This window comes from Cyrtonyx montezumae, unplaced genomic scaffold, assembly GCF_038088225.1.
Source record: "Cyrtonyx montezumae isolate F1298 unplaced genomic scaffold, pur_monq_1.0 scaffold_7, whole genome shotgun sequence".
In the NCBI taxonomy this organism is placed as follows: Eukaryota; Metazoa; Chordata; class Aves; order Galliformes; family Odontophoridae; genus Cyrtonyx; species Cyrtonyx montezumae.
In genome coordinates, this window is record NW_027072078.1 from 13863909 (window position 1) to 13886409 (window position 22501).

At 40.7% G+C, this 22501-nt stretch overlaps 2 protein-coding genes across 2 annotated transcripts in view; both read right to left on the bottom strand.

Moving 5' to 3' along the window:
- Window positions 1-367: 367 nt before the first annotated feature.
- On the bottom strand, window positions 368-2441 carry LOC136057560 (intraflagellar transport protein 70B-like). Its single transcript, XM_065750301.1, has one exon. It carries the CDS (start codon window positions 2439-2441, stop codon window positions 447-449), a length of 1995 nt encoding a protein of 664 aa, XP_065606373.1. The 3' UTR covers window positions 368-446.
- A 6836-nt stretch (window positions 2442-9277) lies between these two features.
- PDE11A (phosphodiesterase 11A) overlaps window positions 9278-22501 on the bottom strand; it is a 117791-nt gene continuing 104567 nt past the window's right edge. Inside the window, exons 18-20 of the mRNA XM_065750598.1 lie at window positions 22128-22202; window positions 20564-20647; window positions 9278-9512 (exon numbers count right to left, since the gene is read on the bottom strand). Coding sequence (XP_065606670.1) covers window positions 9351-9512; window positions 20564-20647; window positions 22128-22202 — 321 coding nt within the window. The 3' untranslated portion in view covers window positions 9278-9350. The remainder of the gene's footprint in view (window positions 9513-20563; window positions 20648-22127; window positions 22203-22501) is intronic.

Here is a 22501-nt window from a genome sequence, read left to right on the forward strand (position 1 = left end):
GAAGAGATGGATTGCAAATTATTTTCAATTGCCAACAAATATAAAGAAACTTGGTCAAACTTTCACAGGGATAGAGTTTTCACCTATAAAATTTTCTGTGATGTTTCTGTAGTGAAGTTCTTTATCAGTATATCTTAATGTGTATTTGACGTGACTGAGAATGCCTTTAGTTATTTGGTATGGTCTGGATGAGAAGCTGTGAGATATAGTTTAGTAGCCTGTGGTAGCAGTGGTAATGAGAAGATGGTTGGACTAGATGATCTTATAGGTCATTTCCAAACTTGTGATTCTATGATGATATATTTAATGTTACACTGAATATTGTTAATACAGGATAAAAAATCTTTAAATGTAAGCAATCAAGTATAGCAGGATGAGCATCATGTTACAAACTTGAGGAAAGAACAGACACAAGGTTCTCTTTTTATACTGTACAGGAACATTGTTCATGCAGTCCATCCCATGATTTTATACATCAGTGCCCTCAAATGCCTGGCTTCATATGTAACTGTATTTTTCCCACTGTGCATCCTGTTCTCCTCAAGGGGTTGCTCAATGACAGCTGGGATGTTTCTTCCATACAGTTCACATTGCTTCAGAAATTGGACACACTCTTGAATGACACTGTCACGCAGCATGATCATGTGCTTGGACATGTTCTCTAGCAAGGACAAGAAACATCTTTTGGCATAATACCATGTATCAGTGCTCAGTTTTTTGTTATATGGCTCCAAGCTTTTAATGACCCTCGAAATACCGAAGTCGTAGTTTCCTTTCACACAGTAAAGGGTACCAATGACTAGATTGACAATACAAAGATGGTAGATATTTTTATCAGGATCATCATAGGACAGTTGCTCTTCCCCCTTCTCAATCTTTCTCATCAGTTCTTCTGCATCTTCATTCTGGCTTGTCAGGATGTAGGAAACACAGAGATTAGCTAATACAATGGCACTAACACTGAGAATGCTATCATAGTGCTTTTTAACTATAGGCTCATAGAAGCTAATAGCCTCTTTGTACTTGTTTTCTTGCATGAAAAGCACGTGAGCCACATTGAGCTTCCATACCTCGTGTTCATTACAGAATTCTACTGATTTACGGAAAATCTTTTCTACCATTGTATAGTTCTTCATGTCCCAATAAATCTTAGCCTGGACCATCAAGACAGGTATGTATTTATCCAGAGTTTCACCATACTCATTAACAGCCTTTTTTACAGCTTCATCATCCCAGTTTTGCCTAGCTTCTTGTATTTGCTTTGTGAGTTTTCTCAGCTGTTCAGTCAGCATCCCTGCTGTGTCATCCAGCTTGTGGAAAGCCTCCTCAGGGGCAGTCTGGCAAGTAATAATGGCATCCAAGAAGTTGTACAAGTAAGGTGTGAGCAGTTTGTAGGTCAGATGTGCATTTTCCGCCAGCACATCAGCTGCCAAGTCATAGTACTGATGCTTGCAGTATAGGAGCAGTAAGTTTCCAAACGTTTCTGGTGGGCAGGGGTTCTGCAGCAAAAGAAACTGCAGTTTCTCAAACCCCTCAGTGGGTTGGGCATCCATGTTTATTAGTGCTTGGTTGTGTAGTGTGACCGGGTCCAGCTCCTCCTCGGCCCTCGGTGGCATATCGGTGAGCGCCTCCTGGGCCGCCTTCAGGTTGTGCAGCTGGTACTCGATGGCAGCCTTCAGGTTGAAGGCCTCCACCAGAGCCGTGCGGTGCAGGAGCAGGGTGTTGCCAACACTGTGCACGTCGATGCCCTCAGTGGTCATGCCCACGCTGAGCTCGGGGTGCTGGTGGATGCCGCGTTCAATTATATCGGAGATGTGCTTGAGGGCAGGAGCGTACTGCTTGGTGGCATAGCAGCAGAGCGCCATGTTGTAGGACAGCTCGGGGCAGTAGCCCAACACATGCATGGCGCCCGCAAACTTCCCGCTGGCCTCCTCGTGCCGCCCCTGCCGGTACAGCAGGCAGCCCAGGTTGATTTCAGCGTCGGCCTTTTCGGAGGGGTCCTCGGTAGCCCCGGGACCGCCGTCCGCGGCCAGCGCCTCCTCGACCAGGCTCTTGGCCGCCGCCAGGTCGCCCTGCGCGTAGTGGACGGCGGCCTGGAGGCGCAGCGCGCGGCTCTGGTAGGCGGGCCGGTCCAGCAGCGGGCTGGCGGCCCGCAGCGCCTCGGCGTACAGCCCGGCCTTGTGGAGGGCCTGCGCCAGGTACAGGCGGTACGCGTCCAGCTCGGGGTGCAGGGCCACCAGCTGCTCGTAGCACTCGGCCGCCGCCGCGAAGTCCTGCAGCTGGTAGTAGCAGTAGCCCAGCAGCGAGAGGCCGCCCCGCGAGCGACTGCTCCTCTGCAGCTCGCGGCTCAGCAGCGCCGCCGCGTCCCCGCAGCGCCCGCCGCGGATCAGCCCGTACACCGCGGCCGTGTACTGCCCGTCGGGAACCGGCGCGGCCTCCATGACCGCCGGCACGGTAACGGCCGCTCCTCACCGGAAGCGGCAGTCCGACGAGGCCGTGCGGCGCCACTCGCTGCCGTGGCAACGGCCCTCCGCGCCGGAAGTAGTTCCTATGCGGGCCGCTCACCGCGCCGGAAGCGGGTGTCGGCTCGGCGCGGGGCGGGCTGGGAGTTATAGTGCGGCGTGCCGAGGTGGCAGCGGGCCCTGCAGAGATCTCGTGGGCTGTGGGGCTCCTCGCGTGGCTACTGGGTTGGTACTTCCTGCTGGGACAACCCGGGCCACTCTTCCGCCCGGTGCCCGGAGTCTGTGAGTTGCCACACAACTCGATTAAACGAGGCAGAGCTAGAGCCAGTCCTGCCGGGAAGGGCTTTCTCTAACCTCGAGTGCAGCTCGTGTTTCCGTGCAAACAGTCGTTGGGACTGAATTCAGCTGCTAAACAAACGTATGACATCTCTGGCCTCTGTACTTAGCACACAAATCTGTTCACTGACTTGGAGCTGCTGCGTCCAGTCACCAGGAATCGCCAACATCTGTCACCTGGGGGAAAACAACTTCCTCTGCTCACCCTGCCCGCCTTATTGGGAGGCCGAAGCACCAAGGCAGCAATGGGTGACAGCAATGCACTGCCCACCTGGTGCCTTCACTGGTCTTGTCTGTGTTCCCTGTCTTCTGGCAACATGAAATAAGAGATGTGTAGCTGCCCGAAGTGCCACGTAGGCACTGCTAAATTCAGCTATGTTCACCCCTCAGGCACACCAGGCAGCATGGGAATGGGAGAAGTGGATGAGAGCAGGACTTGCTGCTGTGGCAGTGCTGTGCCTGAGGGCTATGAGGCTCCAGTTCTCTGTCTGGATGCTGCTGTTGTTAGGCTGTGCTAGTGAGGGGGCTGTGGGCTGCAGCTGTGCTCTGGGCAGCACAGTGTGCATGTGAGTGCTGGATGCCTGCATCTGCATGCTCTTGTGTCTCCTTCACCTTCCCAGCATTTCTTCTTCCTTGCCTCTCGTTGCTTATCACAGTGCTTTCAAGCCTCTGCTGTGTGCTTATGTCTAGTCACAGTGCTAAGTAAGTGCTCAGTGTTGGAACAAGAAGGGTTTACTATGGCTGCATCCTTGTTTTTCTAGCAGCCATGATGAAAATGAGTCCTGATGCCAGAGAAAGAAACTACATTATCTATATTTGCCTACTGTTTTCTGTTCCACTTTGTGCTTTTATCTTCCAAGTGGTAAACAGGAATGTTTAATAATAATTCCACATTGGCTAGAGTAGATCTTTTGTCCTTAAAATACTGCCTAGACCTGAATATTTTCCTCTGTTTAATTTTTCCTGAAACTGGAAAGAACAAAGAGTAAAACTAAATAAATGTACTGATATTTTTTCCAAATCCTTTTTTTAATTTTTTTATAATCTTGAGTAATAGCCTTAGTTATTTCTAAGCAGTAATACTGTAAGAGAAAGCCCTAAATTAAGCACGCAACCTTGGAACACAGGATAAGAAGTACTTTATTGATGTGTTGTACTTTTTGAATACAAAACTTCCCTTTTACGAAACATCAAGAGACCAAGTTTGCAAAAGCTGATGAAAGGAAGGATGTTTGTATCTTAATAGGATATGACAGCTCTCCTATTGCTTTAAAAGAGTAGGTCAAATATTTTCTTACTTCTCTGAAATTGCTGATTTCAACAGTAATTTTTCCTTGGAGGGAAGTGTATATATATGGTGTTTCTACTGAATAATGCTACATCCAGTGTCACTGACTTGTACTATTGTATTTAGTTTCTATACAAGCAAATAGTTCTGTTGAGGTCTTTGACCAGATCTAGTTTCTGGTCATTCCACAATAATGCCAAGTGCAGCAGGTGAAGTTAGGTTTCTTCCCAGGAATGATTGCTGCAAGGTCACGTTTCAAAAGGTATATTTGAGCTGCTCAGTTCTGTGTTTTCATTGCTCTTCTATTTGTGTGATTCAGGGATCAGTACGTGCAGCTCCGATTCATCCTGACAAGCCAGTTTCAATTAAACAAATAAAAGCCAAAATCACAGGAAACAATTAGTCATCTATTTATTTATTTTTAGAGAGACCAATAAAAACAAATTGTTAATTTCAAAATGATGCTTGAGAAAGCTGAATCAGCATTGTTTGATGTACTAAAGCAAAACAATGAGGGTAATGATCTTAAAATGCAAAAAGGAAAAGAAGGCAGAAATATTTTTTGTGCATTTTTGGATGAAAGATATACTTGAATTAGAAAATACACACTGTTTCTGTGCATGTGTCTGTTGTTTCCCATATGTGAAGGTTCAAAGCTTGGTACTGGTACTCCCCACACAACTGTAAGATGCAGCATCTAGCACACTTATAAATTGGTAATTAAATACAAGAAAATCCAAAAAAGAAAAGTTAACAACCAATGCACAGTATGTATTCCAGTACTGTCACGTTCAAGTAATGAAAGTCTCTCATTTCACCTGCTATTTAACTCACAACTTTTTATTTATTTTTTTAGAAACCATTCACACAATTTTACCATTAAAATAATCAGTTTCTTCGACTAAGTGAATAATAATAATAAAAAGACTTATTCTTTCATTTTCTTGCCCAGATCATTCTAAGCATTGGAAGTGTTTATTAATGTTTTACGTGGCCCTAAAACAAACCTGTCTAAAAATTGCACTCAATGCGTAACTCTCAAATTGTTTAATTTTATAAAGGGAAAATAAATATTTGTCCTGTAGACTGAAACACACCCATTTTTAGACTAATTAATCCCAGTCAAAAATATTAAAAATTATCTTAGGCACTGCTGGTTGCAGTTTTCAAAAACAGTTTGTGAACACTAGTATTGGCTTTGCTGATAACTACAGGCACGTTATGAAGTAGCAGTGCACTATAAGAAGGAGCAATTAGCAAGGATACCAGTCCTGAAAATGCAGCTGCTGTACCAAGGACACCATCTGAATGAATACCTGAGCTAAAAAGAAACACACTCATCTATGCTGTAGTTATTTTCAGCAGGGTACTAAACATACTAACAACCTTCTCAGCAAGATCCGTGGTCTGGCAAAGGAGAGCAAGCTGGCTAAAACAGAGCTGCATGGGGAGTTACGTGTCTGATTGCCGTGTTAGGCATCCCGATTAAACTTTCATGAGCTACTAACCTTGTGTGTGACACCAAACAGTGTCCTGCCAGAAGCAGCTGTCTAGGTCTTGATCGATCAAGTTAGGAAGTTTTATTTTGCTTGTAGGACCCAGGCTGGGAGGAAGGCAAAACAGTGGCTCAGTTTTAGATCAAATTTTCTGATTTTTACTGCTAGCACTTCTTGGTTATCTCATTCTCAGGAGGTGGGAAATCCTTCTGTCTGATTCATAGGACAGACTCCAGTTCAAGTTCTCTATGCCTTAAGCAGTACTTGTTTTCCTGGTGGGGTCACAGTGTTGTACTGCAGGACTGTGCTTTAACCCAGGAGGATACTCACCAGAGCCCTTCCTGAGCTCTTCCACCAATGCCTTTCTGCCCTGTGCAGCTCCCCAGGCATGAAGCAGGAACCACACACCTAAGTGTTCAGTCTCCTTAAGAGCTTCAGCAGGAGGGCAGAGACAGGCTGCCCTTCTGTCTCCCCGTAGGGAGCAAGGTGCACCTGTAGTTTGAAGCCTGCTCTGAACCAAGTGGGATCTGAATGCCAGGCACCCTTCTGGTTGCCCTAGGTGATGCTATAGCATTTAGATCTTTTCTTTGTCGGGGAAGGGTTGATTTTGGTAAGCAGCCTCACAGGTGAGAATCCTGAGCTGCTCAGCCTGAGCTATTTTTGAGGACTGCATTATGACTATACTGGCTCAGAACACCTTTGAGGAAAATGTAGCTTGTATGGATGTACATTGTGTTAACTACATTTTAGCACTGTAGTTGTAAATTACTGAGTCCCCATTCCAAGGAGAGTTTCCAGTAACAGCAAGGGCAGGGAAGTGAGTACTCCCCTGTCACTGAGCCACTGAGTCTGGTGGGCGTTTGCAGGGCAAGGCCAAGCAGCAGTCCACCAGCTCTGGCTGGTTTAACAGTGGGATCTCTGTCCTCCTTGCCTTTGTCCTCACCCTGCTGGCCCTGTGCTTTATATGCAACCACAGAGCCTATCTGATTTCATGGGTTTTGATCTTGTGCAGTGGGCAGGGAAATGAGTAAAAGAAAATGAATTCAGACTTTATAACACAGTCATCTTGTCTGCTGTGCGTGTTTCAGGCCAGTTTGTCAAAACTGACAAAATTACTGGAAAAATGTTTTGGTGTCAGAGATAATGAAGAGCAGATACAGTGTTTGGCTATAAAGCTTGTGAGCACTCATTAAGAACTGTTTTCCATCCTTTTTAACATGAGAAACTTGGGATATGATTCTTCTTGCTTCCACAAAGAATTTTCTTTTTCTCTCAAATATTTTGCTGATTCCTAAGCTGTGTCTAAAAAAAATAAATAAAAATAAAAAAGCTTTTTTTAAAAAAATATTGAGCTATATAACTTTCAGATGCCAAATTCTGCTCTGTGATGCACTGCTCTGACCCCCTGATTTCAGCAAGGCTGCCTCATTTTGCCTGAGAACAATTTGATACAGATCTAACTGTGCACTCTCATTTTCTTCCTTGTGATGGAGGAACAGAACCATAACATTAGTCAGCACTTTCTGAATTTTGACCCACAATAGCCAAGCTACCAAAAGACAGGAGAAATAGATGGAGGCAATTACAAACAGTCACTTGATCGATGGTTGACATTGTTAGAGCTTCAGCTGGATGTCAGGTGGTGCAGTGCTGAATTCCCATCACTGCTGTGGGAGTTGCCATGGGCAACAGCGCACTGAAGCCAATAAAAAGGAGAGGAAACGAGGGGATCAACCTTGGGGGAAGCTTTAGGGTATGCACTGTTGTAAATTATGTTACACTTAGTGATATGCAATATCAAAATTCAGGAAAGCTCTGTGTACCAGCCATCAGTACTATGTCAATTCATGGTATCTGTTTCTCCCATGAAGTATACATTACAAGTTGTATGTGTCTTGCTGCTTATTCTCCTGCATCTATCTTTATTCAGGGAGGAAAAAAGTGATAAAATAATAGCAGAAACATTTCCATTTGATGTATGTTCACTTCTGTGCATTCTGTATTTCTGTTCCTGCACTGCTTCATTTGATAGAGACAGTGATGTTGCTCAGTTGCTTGGTAACAGGTTGGTTTGTAATGGTACTGAAATTTCCACCTCTTCCCCTTTACACGTGATTAGCAGTGCAGAGAACTTTGTTTTGTTTTTGTTCTGTGTTTTTACTTAAGGATGTGCTCAGCAGGTTTGTTGTGTTGGTTTGATTGTCAGACAGATGTCAGTTTTTCAAAGGTGCTAAGGACTCCTATTCCCTGGGAAACAGGGAAGCTCTTTTTTTGGCATTTCGTTGGGCCAGGTTCTGGTTTCTGTCAAGTTGGTGCCAATTCCATGAAGCAAATAGACATCTGCACAAGGTGTAAAATGTAGCCAAACTCAGCTTTAATTTTGGTTGCCAGACAAGCCTATATTTACTATGGCATTTTCAGTGAGTACAAAGGCTTTTCTTCTTCCATGAATGGGAACTCTTAAGCACTACAGCGCGACTCCTCTTGTGTCCCATGGTGTTGCAGAGAAAGCACCCTCAATTCAGAGATTGTAGCTTTGCTACACTAGTGATCTGTGCACTAATGGAGGGAGAACAATTTTCGCATAATACCATTGTCATCACACAGGGCTGAACGGCTTTGTGACCTATTGGTTTTTATTAAACTTGAAAGAACCCCTCTACCACAGATGTCTACGTCTGAGCCTAGCATTATGCTAGTTATGATAACATAATCTTAAAGCGTACTGGGGGTACTGCAAGAGAAGTAAGAGGTAGTCAGTACAGTATGATAACATTCTTTCTCTCTACCATTTTAAAATATTCATTTTCACTGCAAATTGTACTAGAAAGGTTCATCCATGGTCCAGTTTTCAATTTAATATAAACCTGAAGCATAAGGCAGCAGATTTCTTTTTTATTTTTATTTTATATTCACTGAAGCGCATTACTTTTTTCCTTAGGGTACACTGTAATTATAAAAAAAAAAAAAAAAAGTGCTAAAAGAGTATTTATTAAAAAAAAAAAAAACCCTCTAAAATTAGCGTGCAATATTTTGCTTTAATGCAAGCTTCCCCTTGCTGAGAAATTTACTGCATTGTTAATATGACTTTCTCATGGAAGCAGGGACAGATTGGTATTTTTAAAGATAATAAAGTTTGTTTTTAAATGTAGCAAAGGTAGGCAATTCTAAAGGCCCTGATCAATCACTAAGAAGCGTTGTTGTAAAAAAATACTTCTTTGGAATACAAAGCAGGCTTCTCAGAACATCCAGGCATAAAAGAGGAGGGAAGAGAGGAACATCACAAAAGCAGGCATAATTGATTCATAACGTACTGAAGAGATGCAAACAACAATGTAATTACATACTATTCTATTTTCCTGCAGCTCCTTGCATATGAATTGACCAGCTTGCATCCCAGTTCTGCTCTGTATTATTAATTTTATTAAGCTGTAAGTTCTTATATTTCAGTCTCTTGTCAGTTTTACAGACTTTTATGGCAGCAGTTGAAAGGTAGCAGAGCTGAATGAATGCTTCTTGTGCTAAGTCCTTCTTGTCGATTCAGAAACCAGTGCAATCTCAGTGCAGGCCTTCCCTTCAGACCCACTACACCTCCCAGTAATAGCAAACCAGGCTGCCATGAAGATAATATCCAATCGATTAAGCATATCTGTGAAAGTGTTTCTTTAATAAAAGGAAAAAAAAAAAAAAAAAAAAAGGAGGTGTGCCAGAGCTTTTGAGAACCTTTCAGACAGCTCTTATCGTAAATGGCCACTGATATTTGCAGGCTTAATTTATGTCTTTGAGAGACATGGTAAAGGTAGAGGAAAAGGAAGAAGAGGATGCTGCCTGAGAAGGAAGTCTTTGTTGGTGCAGCTCCTCCCATTTACCTCTATTTACTGCCACAGAGTCCAGCATAGGCTTCAGTTTCACATTCAGCTTCACAAGATACTGGAGGAAAAATAGAAAAAAAAATAGAGAGGAAAAAATATTGTTAATATTTCCAGTCTGCTGATGGACAGTCTAGGGAATAACACGATAAAAGGAACATGATCTGCACTATGCCCCCCCCTTCCTCACCTCCCATTTAAATTCTTTGTAGGTAAAGTTTTTAATTTCATTTGGGATTTCTTTGTCTCATACTCATTTGACCTGAGGCTTTAAGTAATCCACCAAAAATCTCCAAAACAAACAAACAAAAAAATACCCAAAAACAAACAAACAAAAAACCACTAGGGCTTCTTGCTTGCTGGTGTCTATGAACTATTTGGATGGCAGATTTTATTTTTTCTGTTTTAAATAGCAAAGTTAACAACAACTAATTTAAATGGCCCCCAGAGCCCAGACACCACTAAGAACTGAATGTTTTATAGCTAGCCTGTAACCATGCAGTTTGGCTAGCTACTGAAGTAAGTCTTGGTAAATTTTTAATTGAGCTATTATATGATAATTAAGGGTTAATGGTCTGATTTAAAGATGTGCTGAAAATGTGTAATTTCAGTTGACTTCTGTAGGAAATATGAATGCTCAGCACTTCTGAAAAATCATGACGTGAGTAAGTAGCTGATTTGTATGGAAGTTGAAGCAAATTTAATTGAAATTATCTGCTACGAATATGGCGCAGGCTATGCAACCTTGGGCCTAGAGTAAGAGGCAAAGCCTCTGAGGTCTCTGCCATGGACAATATTGCTCTCTGGTGGCATTCATGCTATTTTTGGAATGGTTGTGGATAAGTAACACCTATTATCAGACCTCACCACTCTCTCTTTTTTAGCACCTTATTCCCCAAACCTGGTTTGATTGAATACAAAAAGGAGGAGAGTAATACATGCTGAACGCCTCTCTGACAATCTCATTGCTGTCCTTGATGCCTGCACAGCCTCTGCCAACACTGTAGTGTAGGTTTTCTCACTGTGACAGCAACTTAGCAGATCCTTTCTTTGCAAAGCTATCATCCATCTCCTAAGCTCGCTGGTAGGAGACAGCAAGCCTCTGATGTGCATTTCTGCATCTCACCCCACAACCAGGGGGGAGGACTGTGCCAAGAGGACTGTGGGTGCCTGAGATGCTGAGGCCAACTGGCTTTGCACTGCTTGCACCCATAGAGACCCAAAGCTCCTGTCGACCAGGGAACAGTATAGATCTCTTCAACAACCTCAAATAAGGTTGTGGCAAGGTGTGAGTCAGTCTCCCACAAAACTAGTGATAAGATAAAAGGAAATGGCTTCATGCTGCAGGGGAGGTTCAGGCTGGATATTAGGAAAAATTTCTTCTCTGAAAGAGTGGTGACATATTGGAACAGGCTGCTCAGGGAGTTGATTAAGTCATCTTCCCTGGGGGTGTTCAAGAAACGTGTAGATGTTGTACTGAAAAACATGGTTTAGTGGGGGAAATACTGGTGGACTAGATGATCTTAGAGGTGTTTTCCAGCCTTGATGATTCGATGATTCTAAGCACCCACACCCCATAATCACTGAATCTTACGGGTCGTAAAGTTCAAAAGTAAACTGTTTCCTAGAAATGTATGCATAATGAAGTAAATAACAAGAACAGTTAACTAATAACATAAACTGTGATGAAAATAAGTTAAAAGGAATATTTAACAAGGAATAAACCATGTCATTGATATTTAGTTTTACCATAGTACAAGCAATTAATTCTATGGAATACTGGAAAATATATAGTGTAATTTTCAGAAACTTTATTTTCTTCTACATTAATTTAGATTGGGGCTACTCAACAGTGCAGATTTTGCACTTAATCTATGAAATATCTTTATTCAGACATTGATTTGATGTTCAAATCACTACTTCTGGATTTAGTAGCCTTTCTCTTCAAGACCCTTTCACTCTGATCTAGTCTTTTTAATTAAACCAACTACTATAATTCCTATGGAAATTAGCTTTTTTTTTTTTTTCCAGTTACTAAAGCATTTCAGTAGGACTTTTCTGATACAAAGTACACAAATTGGATTTTACTTCTGCTTGAGATGTAATTAAAAACTCATTTGATTGCTATATTTCTGGCTCTGTTTTAATTATTAAACACCAGTAATCCATTTTCTTTTATGAAGCTTCTGGGAAATTATCTCAAAAGCAACACATTTCTCTCCCTTATGTCAGGTTCTTGACCATTTACTGAATTACATTCATAGCACCTGCTCCTGATCTGGATTAAATCACCAATTTATTCCTAAAGCTATTTAGGTTTATTTGGCTGTAACCTAGTCAGGGTTTTCTGCCTCCTGGCTGCACTTTTTACTTTTGATTTTATTGCACAAAAGCCTGATGTACTGCTCCTCTATGCCTCTATTTTTGATGCATGCCTTGTACAAACTGCTTTGCTAGTGATCTGTCTAATTTGCTACCCAGCTTCTTAAGGCCCAATTTATTTTTCAGTGGGAGGAGGGTTGGTCTTCAACAGTTGCCTGACACAGGATACTTCCAAATGATGTTGTAGTTCCAGAAATGTCCTTTTCCCTCAAATCTCTGGGGTTCAGCAGATGAGCTGTGGGACAAATCCAGAGTCCCCAGCCTCTGCCTGCAGGTGTTCATTCCTGTGCAGTGCAGCTGACTTGCTACACAGTGATCACTGCAGGATTGGAAACCTTTACCATTTCATCCCTTTTCCTGTAATAACTGCTCATTATCATAGGTTGATAAAGCATTTTGGGAGAGCAGTCACAGCAGTGGCTCCCGTTTCAGCATTAGGAAAAGCTAAACAGATTTGCAGTCCTCTTCTGTAGCCGTGTGTTACCTCAGGTACATGACTGAGCTGTTTCTCAGAAAGTTACCGTATAGCACTGCCTTTTCTACCACCTTCAGTGATGTAGGTATCTTTTGTGACTGCATACTGCTTGTAGATCTTCTGCCTCCTGGGTGGAGGGGTGGTGATGGGAACAGAGGAATGTATCAGCATCTGCTTTATCTCTGGAAAAGGATATTGTCTGAACTAGCCAAGATGCAGCACAGGTGTGGCTGAAATCTGAGCTACTGCTTTCACAAATACAACACTTTGTTGTGTTCTAGGAGTCACATGACATCATTTTAAGAGGGAGAATGGCACGCCCCAGCTTACAAATGCTGCAGAACCTCAAGAATATTGTTTTATTTATTTATTTAGGTTCTCACCCAAGTATTGACCAGTTGTTTAACTTAGGTGCTTTGACAAGATTATGGCTCATGGAAGTATGGCTGTGGGTCTAATATTTGTAAAGTGAGTTTATGGAATAAGACCCTATAAATTCAGTTTTATGACTGAGCACATATCAAAAAGTTATAGGTCGCAGTGTTCACTCTGCTTTGGAACCCAGTGGTTTCTAATGAATCACTTTTATTATGTAGGCAGTTTCTGAGTTGGAAGGGAGGGCTAGTGACCGAGACGCCGCAGGGATAAATTCAGACCTGGCGTATAAGCACATGAAGCATTGCTGAAGTCAAGAGAGTCGTGACCAGTTACAGCAAAGCTGAATTGGACTCCTGAGTTTTGCTGAAGTGGCTTTCATGTAAGAATACATAGGCCAAAGGTGATCCATCTGTCTGAAAATCCTTGAACTTCAGATTAGTGCAGATAAAAGGGAACCTGTACTGCAGTCATCCAAAGATTTGATCCTCATAATATACTTGATGGAAGATGTTTTGTAAAAGCAAAAGCATTTCCACACATAGGCCCACATACTAAAACCAAAAAAGACAGCTAAAATTCTACCTTCTGTAGGCAGCATATAGAAGATAAAATGATACAAAGAAGCATCAGAGATTAAGTTCTATGAACCTTTTGACATTGTGCATGTGACTTGAAATTAATTTCCCTACTGATTGAGTCATAAGTAATCACTGGATTCCATACGAAATAGATGTTGCTGCACTTGAGAGGAGGTTTAATTGATTCTCCAGTGGTGGGATGTGCAACATACTGAGAGTTCTTCTGGTAGCAAAATGTACTCTAACCACTACCAATACTTTACTGTCAAGGGAGAGAGTAACATTGAGGGACTGGGTACCTACTGATGCCTGATGCGTTGCTATAGTTGCAAATGATTCACATGTTCATAGTAATTCGAGGTTTCACTCAGAAGAGGAAGAGTTACAGTTCCATAAACAACTTGTTTAGCTCTGCTCTTTATGGTTTTGGTTCTACTTCTGAAGCATGAAAAATACAAAATGTTGAAAGGAAAAGGGGTAGAAACATTTTAACCAAGCAGCCGATCAATGCCTTCTGCCTTACTATTAAATAGATTTTGAAAAACTTTTCAAACCATATCAATCTCATATCCTTATTTAGTTCTTTGAATTTGCCCTCAGCTGGGAATTCTGCAGGCAACTGTGATTCTATTGCGAAAACACTTACTTGAAGTGTTTCATCCATCATCATTTCTAGTTCTTTTCTGATGCAATGTAGTTTGTGCTTCATCTTTCTTGAAAACTGAATGGCTGTTAAATTATCCATTTATCTTCTTTCAGATTTGCTGTACAGTTTGAGTTCCCTCTATCAGATGCCTCTTCTACCTTATATGCCAACTGTTCAGTCTACTTCCTCAAATCTTTATGTGCATTTCCATAGGTGACTGCCTGTCCTTTGAAAAACATTGAACAGATAATTTGAAGTAAAACAGCAACACAAACTGTAGTGTTATGAATTATTCACTTTTTCTCACAAATCATGGTAGAAAACCCTGCGTGAAGTCCAGCTTCGCTGAAGCTGATGGCAAATATTCATTCTGTGTTCTCTCAAAAGTCTCAGTTAATGATTTGCCCTTTCAGTTGAGATCTTTTTGGCATTAGGAGACTTAGAAGTAAACTCAATAAGTACTCTTTACTGAAGAGAAAAATGTTTCTTCTCTCTCTTCTTCCAAGCAATTTGAGAAAAATTGTAAATTCCTAAAGTTGTCAACAGTAATTAATTACTAATTACTTGAAGTTTTTATATTGTCAGAGTACCTGAGTTTTCTGAAAAGTGCCTTTATTCCAGGTGTCTCACTTAAGTTCATTATTAGCAAGCATGCAGTAGCACAAAAAATGTTTTGAACTCAGCCAAGTTGTTATTTTCAGACTACAGGGAGATTCTTCTATCTCAGAGATCTGTAGTGCAAAGTCTCCTTTCTCTGGGACAAAGCCTTATCCCTAAAATAATCCTTAGCTACCAGCTCCCACCAGCACTGGAATTTGGCATAATTTGCCTGATTAAATTTCCTCTGAAGCAGATTTCTTAGAAGTACAGCAGAATATGCTGCACCTGCTCTTTCTTGGATAATCCTAATCCCTGGATTTCAAAAGAAAGTGAGACTAATTTAATCTGCCAATGACTGTGCAGCCTCAGTCCATAGTATTTCATAGCTTGCATCCAGAGCCTACCTACCTTACACATTCTTGTCAGCCAGGGAGTCCCAGAAAGCAGAGGTGTGTTATTCTCACTGTCTGTGTCCAGGTCAAGCATCAGAGGTAAGCCCTGCTAGAAGTGTATATTTTTATGCACACACTGATCACGTTGCTTCCTGTTGACAGTTGTGTTGTTGTTTTTTTTTGTTAGAAGAGTTCTCATCAACTAGTGTACACGTGTTGGTGAATGCCTGTCTATTGCTCATAGCAAACAGCTCCCTACCAGTGCTACTTTTGTCTCATGACTAGGTGCAAACAAATGGTACAAAATTCAAAGTGCTGCTGTTCTAAGAACTTCAGTTTGGGGTGATGCTGGGTACAGCAAGCCAAAATGTTCATGCAGAAAAATCTTCTCCGTTATGTGTGTGTGTGTGTGTATGTGTACACACATATAAAATATGTATATATATAATATATAGATAGATATAGATTTTATAAAAAATTTATAATGGATTAGTTGTGACTATACAGAGAGGACAAACATCTGAACTGAAATACTGCTCTGGGCTACCTCCAGAGACTCTTGTGAGAAAGGACTAAGTTATCCCATACAACTCATCCTGGACTTCTAGAAAAATGATCCTAACCCTGAATTTCTTATACAATATTTCCTTATGTAAAATTGTCATTGAGAGTCTGAGGGAGAAGGGTAGACATGGCAAATGAGTAAGGGCTGTAAGAGTGATTCTTAAAACATACCATTTCTCTTCTGCAAAGGAATACTAAAATATAAATCTCCTGTTTATAATTGTAAGTAGAGTATAAACTTTGGGGGAAAGGAAGTCATATGTGCATATGCAGTCCTAATTCATGAGTCCAGTTTTTGAACTGGAGAAATTAAAGCATGGATATTGGAGACATCTGTCCTTTTTTCTACAATTTGTAGAAGCTTTACCACCGATACTATCGTTTAATATTTGCTAATGAGTGGAATAAATGTTTTTTGTCTCTACATGACCACAGGGGAATTACCTAAAAGATGTATTTAGTTACAAGGCCATGCTGTAGGATGACAGGCATATCGCAGCACGTGGAGTTGTAGACAAAGCAATTAGATTTCTTGCCAAGTACATCAAACAGTGTGCTAAGAAAGGGCATTGTCATTCCACATAAAGTCTAATACATTTAAAGTACTTGCTAGAATAAATGTTTCTGCTCCCTTCAGATTCTCCCAAGAATCTAGAATGAAATAAAGCAAATTCAATTTTGTATATACTATTATGTGTTAAAAGCTCTCCATACCCAAGAAAATCTTGAATAGCTCTAAAAATAGCACTAAAATGGAGCAGCTCAACTGAACACTGAGGTAGAGGTGAGCAGGGCAATCTCAGGCACGCATAAGTTGTATAAGCCATGAGCTTCTTTATCTTCCACAAAGACATCTCCCTTAAATAGCTGCTGTCATTGTCACTGACTACCTGACTATGTGTTTATCTGCCTAGAAGCAGAGTGCATGGCCTTTGGCCCTGCTATTCATAGTATTACTGTGTCTGCCTAACAATGCTGTGAACAGAGCTGGGCTTCTCTTAGCATCTTTTCTTTGAAGTGAATCGTTAACGCTTTGATGTTGTTTGTGAGGAAAAATAATGATTAAAAAGAGTAAGATCTTCACTATCCTGCTCTTTCTGCTCCCCACAGGGAAATCTAATCTGAGTTAGGAGCAATTGCAGATTTTTTTCTCTGTTAGATATGCACAAGCTGTAGAGTCCATGGCAGGAATCTGTTGGTGTTTAAACTCTTAGCATCTTTAAAAGAGTTTCAGAGAAGTAATTTGTCTTAATGGTTGAATTGCTGTTCATGTTACAAGAACATTTATGTTCAAATCGGTACAGAGTACTTTCTCAGCATATAGTGATGCTGCTGTCAGTGTAGCCATAGTGTTTTATTTTCAGTGGGATGTTTCAGATTTTCTGCTTGAGTTGCATGTGATTCCCCTATATGTATAGTGTTCTACCAAAACCAGGGAATGATTACTTCATACTGAAGCTACACTAGTTACTTGAAATGCTCTACAGATTCAAGAAATGCATTTTTCCTTACAAATGATTATTCTAATAAGCTTGTTTCTCATCTGTTTACTGATGAATGCCTTCTTTGCTGGCATTTTTGAATGAAGAGCAAATGTGATGCAGTAAAGCATAACTAAAGCTCCTAAAATCAGAACTTCAGAGTAAATGTGTGGCTGTTCTGCTACTCAAGGCAAAAACTTTACTGTCATATAAAAATACTCTGATCAGTGATCACTACGGTAACAAAAAAGTAAATTCAGTAAAATTATAATGTCTCAAGTGTAATAAAAAGCAATGAACAAAAAATTGGCAGGCTTTTATATTCACAGTCCTTTGATACACAGTGTGAAGGAAACAGATTTGATTACTATGGCATTTTGAAATTGGAGGTGGCTTAATTTCCAAGTCAAGCAGCATATGCAGGGCAGAGTCACAGCCTACCTTGTGCCAAGAGCACAGTCATTCTTACAGAGCAAACACAAAAAGGGTTTGATTTAGACACTCTTGATATGGGAAATAGGTGTGTGTGTGTGTATATATACTACATCCCAGCTGTTATTATGTGTCTACATATATTCAGCTTCAAGCTCCACATTAATTTATATGACACATTTTGTACATCTGACCTTCTTCATGATGACTAGCAGAAGGCTCAGAGATCTTGAGGAACTGCTAGTTGCTTTTAAAGCTTCTTAGAAAAAAAAAAAAACAAATAGAATAATCCCAGCCAGGTGGGCAAAGGTACATAGCTCCTTCTGTGTATATGCACTATGTTGACATTCATCTTCCTGATGAAGAAGACTTGTTTTTCTCCCAAGTGAAAGATAATCTGCACCTTAAAGTCAAGAGCTGCTCTGAGGAAAGGCAGAGAAGTGAGTAGATGCATACAGAGGAGGTAGGTATAGCCAAATCCCCCCAGATTACTGATTTAAGTCCCAAAGAATCTTTCAGAAGAGAGGAATAAAAAAAAAAGCATAAGGCTGGGGGAGACCATAACTCTCTAGAAAGCTCTGTAAAGTCTTTATACCAAAGATTGTAATTATCAAATGTTCTTTGTGGGCACTCTGATATATGACTTAATTCATAAGCCTGAACTCTGGACTAGGTGCAGTTTGATGCAGTGCAGTCAATGACACCAGAGTGGTGTTGAAGCACTCATGTAAGTCTGGGCTATGAAGTTCCTTCTATATTGCACACTTCAAAAATCCAGAGCTGCCAAGAATAGCTTACTCTTGGGACTACTTCAGGGGTCTCCACTGATCTTGTCAAAGCAAAACTCCTGTCTGACTTCAGTGGGAGTTGTCAGCATTCATGGACTGTTGAAACCAATTTTGCTGTCTGGGTGTCAAGTAAAATGGAGCACAGCTGCCACAGCAGCTGAGTTGGTATTGATGCTTCCTCTGCACAGTTCTCTTGAGGCCTCTGGACACCAAAATGTGACCCAAATGAATTCAGGACTTCTAATCACATGAAGTAACTATGTGCAAAAGCCTTGAGTTTGTTCTTTATAGTTTAATGATGTAATTTCAGTATCAAAACAAGCGTCAAATGTTTATCAAATATAAAGCTTTTATAAGCAATATGCTTGTGAGCTATGTCAGTACTGCTAAGATTTTACTAATTTGTCAGCTGCTACTCTGCCTCTTTATGTTGCATTTGTAATGTAACACATTCTGTCCCCACATGCAGTCTTAACAACACATTATGGAGGCTAGAATTTTAAGGAACCTATTTAGAAAGATAAATAAATAAGAATCTAGGACTTTGTCATTGTTGGAACGTGCTCAGCCCTAACCAGGGGATTTAGAATGCCTGAATACACTGCTGATGTGATGTGTATAGAGGTTTGATTAAGCTGGATATGAAAATTAAAACTTGACTTCACATTCAAGAGAGAATCTCCCACAGTGTGATACTATGGCATCAAGTTTTCTGTTTACCCCTAAGGCTGGTGCTGCAATGACTTCCAGGTTTGATGGTGTCTCTTTCTTAAGTTGTTGAGCAGCAGGCTAATAGCTGCACAGCATGATACAAAGACAGCAGAAAGCAGGAAAATCAGTTGTGAATATATTCCCCGAAGATCTCCTGCTAAGAGAGAGCTAACTAACCAGAGCATTAGTGCTCAGATCTAGCCTTCTCATGCAGAGGATGGTCTGATGATCGGTTCTTCCTGCTTTATTGTACGCTTTCTGATTGTAAATTGTAAATTCTAATATGCATTCTAGTGTAATGTGAACTATTATTTTTAAAGGGTTGCTCTCCAGTGTCACATCCCCCTGCCCACTGGTGTCAAAGATGAGCTTAGTATTTTTAAAAAAATGTAATTTTCTGTGGGTTTCCTGTGCTCGCCTTGTCTTAGTTGGTTGAAACCTATGGATTACAGTTTATTTTGTTCTGATAAAGACTGACATGAGAAAGTAACAGGATTTGCTGGCAAAGCATTAGCCCGCCTCACTACTGCCACCATCTCACATTCTCGTTGTCATGCAACAGGAGTTGCCTTTGCTACCAGACAGCCCCTTTAGTGGTAGCCTCAGATGCCATGAGGTAGAGAGGGTAGAGGAAGAACTTCATCTTTCTTACTAAAAAGGAACTGCTAGTTAATTTTTCTGGGCATACAGGGAAGCCACATTAAGACACAAATTCAAGAGTGCATTGTTAACATAGGAGGTGGTACTTGTTTCCCAGCTCTTGGTTTTGTATCATCATTGTACAGAGATGTAAGAAATTATGGAGTGCAAGGAGAATATTTTTGCAGTTAAAAGCCTAGTGGGACCATCCTCATGTTTTTTGCAGATACCAGTGACCAAACTGACAATCTTTAGTGACATAAGGTTAGCTGTGTGGCTTCAGTGTGTGGGAAAATACTGGCTGAGATGGTTATTGATGGTTAAGTTTCTATAGTGTCATATTCCATTTATCATTCTGCCTGTGTAGCTCTGCTTTCTGTGCAGATAAGAGAGAAAAAGTTTCTAACATGGTGAAGTTGGTGTTACATACAAGTCAAATTCTGAAGCTAGTTTAATCCAATGAGATAAACATTATTCTGGTTGTTTTGAGCCCAGCAAAGTAGTACTTGAGGGTTTATAGGTATAGAAGCATATTTAAGAGTAAGCTCCCAGTTAAATAGCACATAGGTTAAACCACAAATCATTTGTCATTGACCTTAAAGGCTTGCCCTGGGGAATCCTTTAACAGTTTGAAAAGGAACCACAAGGGAGTGGAAAGGCTCAGCCCTGACTACCCCCTGGATCACATATATTTGGATGTGCTCCTTGGGCACAAGTCAGACAGTAGCACCTGGTGAGTCCATCTCACCAATGCCATCCTGCTGAGCACTCCACGCCTTACCCTGACAAGAATTGGTTCGTCTAAAACATAACAGAATAAGCAGTTACCTTAACAGCTTTCATAACTTAGAGAGAAATAATATTTACGGATAAGACTGTCTTCAGGGAAACTGAAGATTTCCGCATAGAGTTCAGTCTCTTGGTAAGCTCAAAGAGAGATAAAGCATTCCAAGGGCCTTCAAGGCTGCACAGTAAGCTAACTCTTTTCCCTAGAGAGGCAAGAACAATCTTCTCTGGACTCTACAGGAGCAGTAAGTAAAAATTACCTCATACAATGGCATGCAGATGCTATCAATCCACTCAAGCTGCAACCTGGGTAGTTCATCTTTCCTGTTCCGATCAAAAATGGCCTGAATTGAGAAGGGAACAAAACTGTCATGCTTTATTACACCAGAGAATTTTACAGGCTTATCATCCAGCACTTCAGAGCTATGATCAAATTCTTGCAACCAGAACACTTTGTAAACCATAGTCAATCATTGCAACAGTCTTCTTATTGCTTTGTCTGGCATGAAAAACAAACTGTTTATTTTGATTTCTGTTTTTAAATTTGTAGGCTGAATGTATTTGAATTTTATAGCTCCATAATATAAAATAAGTGTTCTGCAGTTGGGTTTGAGCTGGGAAGAAACCTTCTGTAGAATTGTGAATAGATACCTTTGAGCAGAATTTTTTCCTTTTTCACACAAGGTCTTCTAGCTCAGCAAAATGAACAGTGATAGACATGGGCAGGCTCCCTCCCTCCCGATTACAGACTTTTTGCAAAACCAGGTGTGGCTGTGAAGCCAAAGCATAGGGAGGCAACACACCAGTATGGGGAATAGTTATTATTTTATTCTTCTGGAAACTCATCCACTATTCTGCTGCACTCCCAGAGACCTAAGCTGATGTTTAAGAGGCTCAATAATTGATTGTACTGTCCTATGAAAAGAGATGGAAGAAACTGAGTTCTCAAGGGTTTGAATATGAGTTTCCTCTGTACCCTGTTGGAGATCACTTTATCCATCACAGCTTTTCCTTCTACAGGATCTTAGTCCTCCTCCTAGTGGCCCCTCCATACCGTTCACTGAATTTCTTCTTTTGTTCTCTGAAAATCCCAGATTTTAAACTTTTCTGCCATTTTCAGGGGAAAGTCTGTTTTTATTCTAGGCCTATCTGCCCCTAGCTTGATGTCTCCTGAGAAAAGATTCCTTGTTTCCCTTTCACAAACTGTAAGATCACATTATCTTGCTGACTAACAACTCTCTATCTGAATGTTTTCTACAAGCTTTCTAACTTTTTCTCTTTTTATTGCTCACTGAGCATTTTAATGATTTTTTTTTCTTCATTCTCATTTGACTCTTTATACCCATCTGCCTATATTCCAGTTAATATTATTTAACCTTTCAGTCAGTGTTGTATTTGGTTGCATACCTACAGAAACACTTTTCAGTATTTGATGTATCAAATAACACAAAGCAGACAGCAGCAGCTTTATTTCCATAAGTATCTCATGATTTTGTATTCATGTCTTAAAAATAATACCTGTTGTTTAGAAAATTGAATGACAGAATAACCCTGTGATATAAAATGGAGATGGGCTCAAAGGGAAAAGTGGCTGTTGTCTGTACTGCTTTTTATGTGTGACTTTCAGTGTATCTCCTTTTCAAAGAGCTTTTTTTTTTTTTTTTAATCCGAAGATGTTTATTTCTATATCAAAATACAGGTTTTTTATTTAGGTTTTTTGGTTGGTTGTTGTGGTGGTGTTTTTTTTTTTGTTTTGTTTTGTTTTTTGTCCATGAATAGGATAAGAAAATGTAAGTAACTATTTTAGAAGTAATAAATACTTACTGAAGGAATGAGTTTCAGTTCAGATCTTTCTCTGTCTCCTTGTTCAAAGAATTCACTGGTTACCAGCTCAGCTGCCTAAAATATACATCACGATAAAGATTACAGGTCTTGCAACATAATTTTTAGAGTACTAAGTTCTTGCTCAGACCATGACTTCAGCCTGTGCTTTGCTGTGAAGAAGTTAATAGCCCTAGTTGCATGACTGATGTCAGGCACGTATTTGTATACTTGTCAGAGTGAGGCACACAAGTGGATATAAATAGCCACACCAAGAAGAGTCACATTTATCACCTTTCAATAGAGAATCAACTGAGGAAAGACATTGCAGTGTGGAGGTTGCACTCTGCAGTTGCATGCAACATAGTCAAATATTG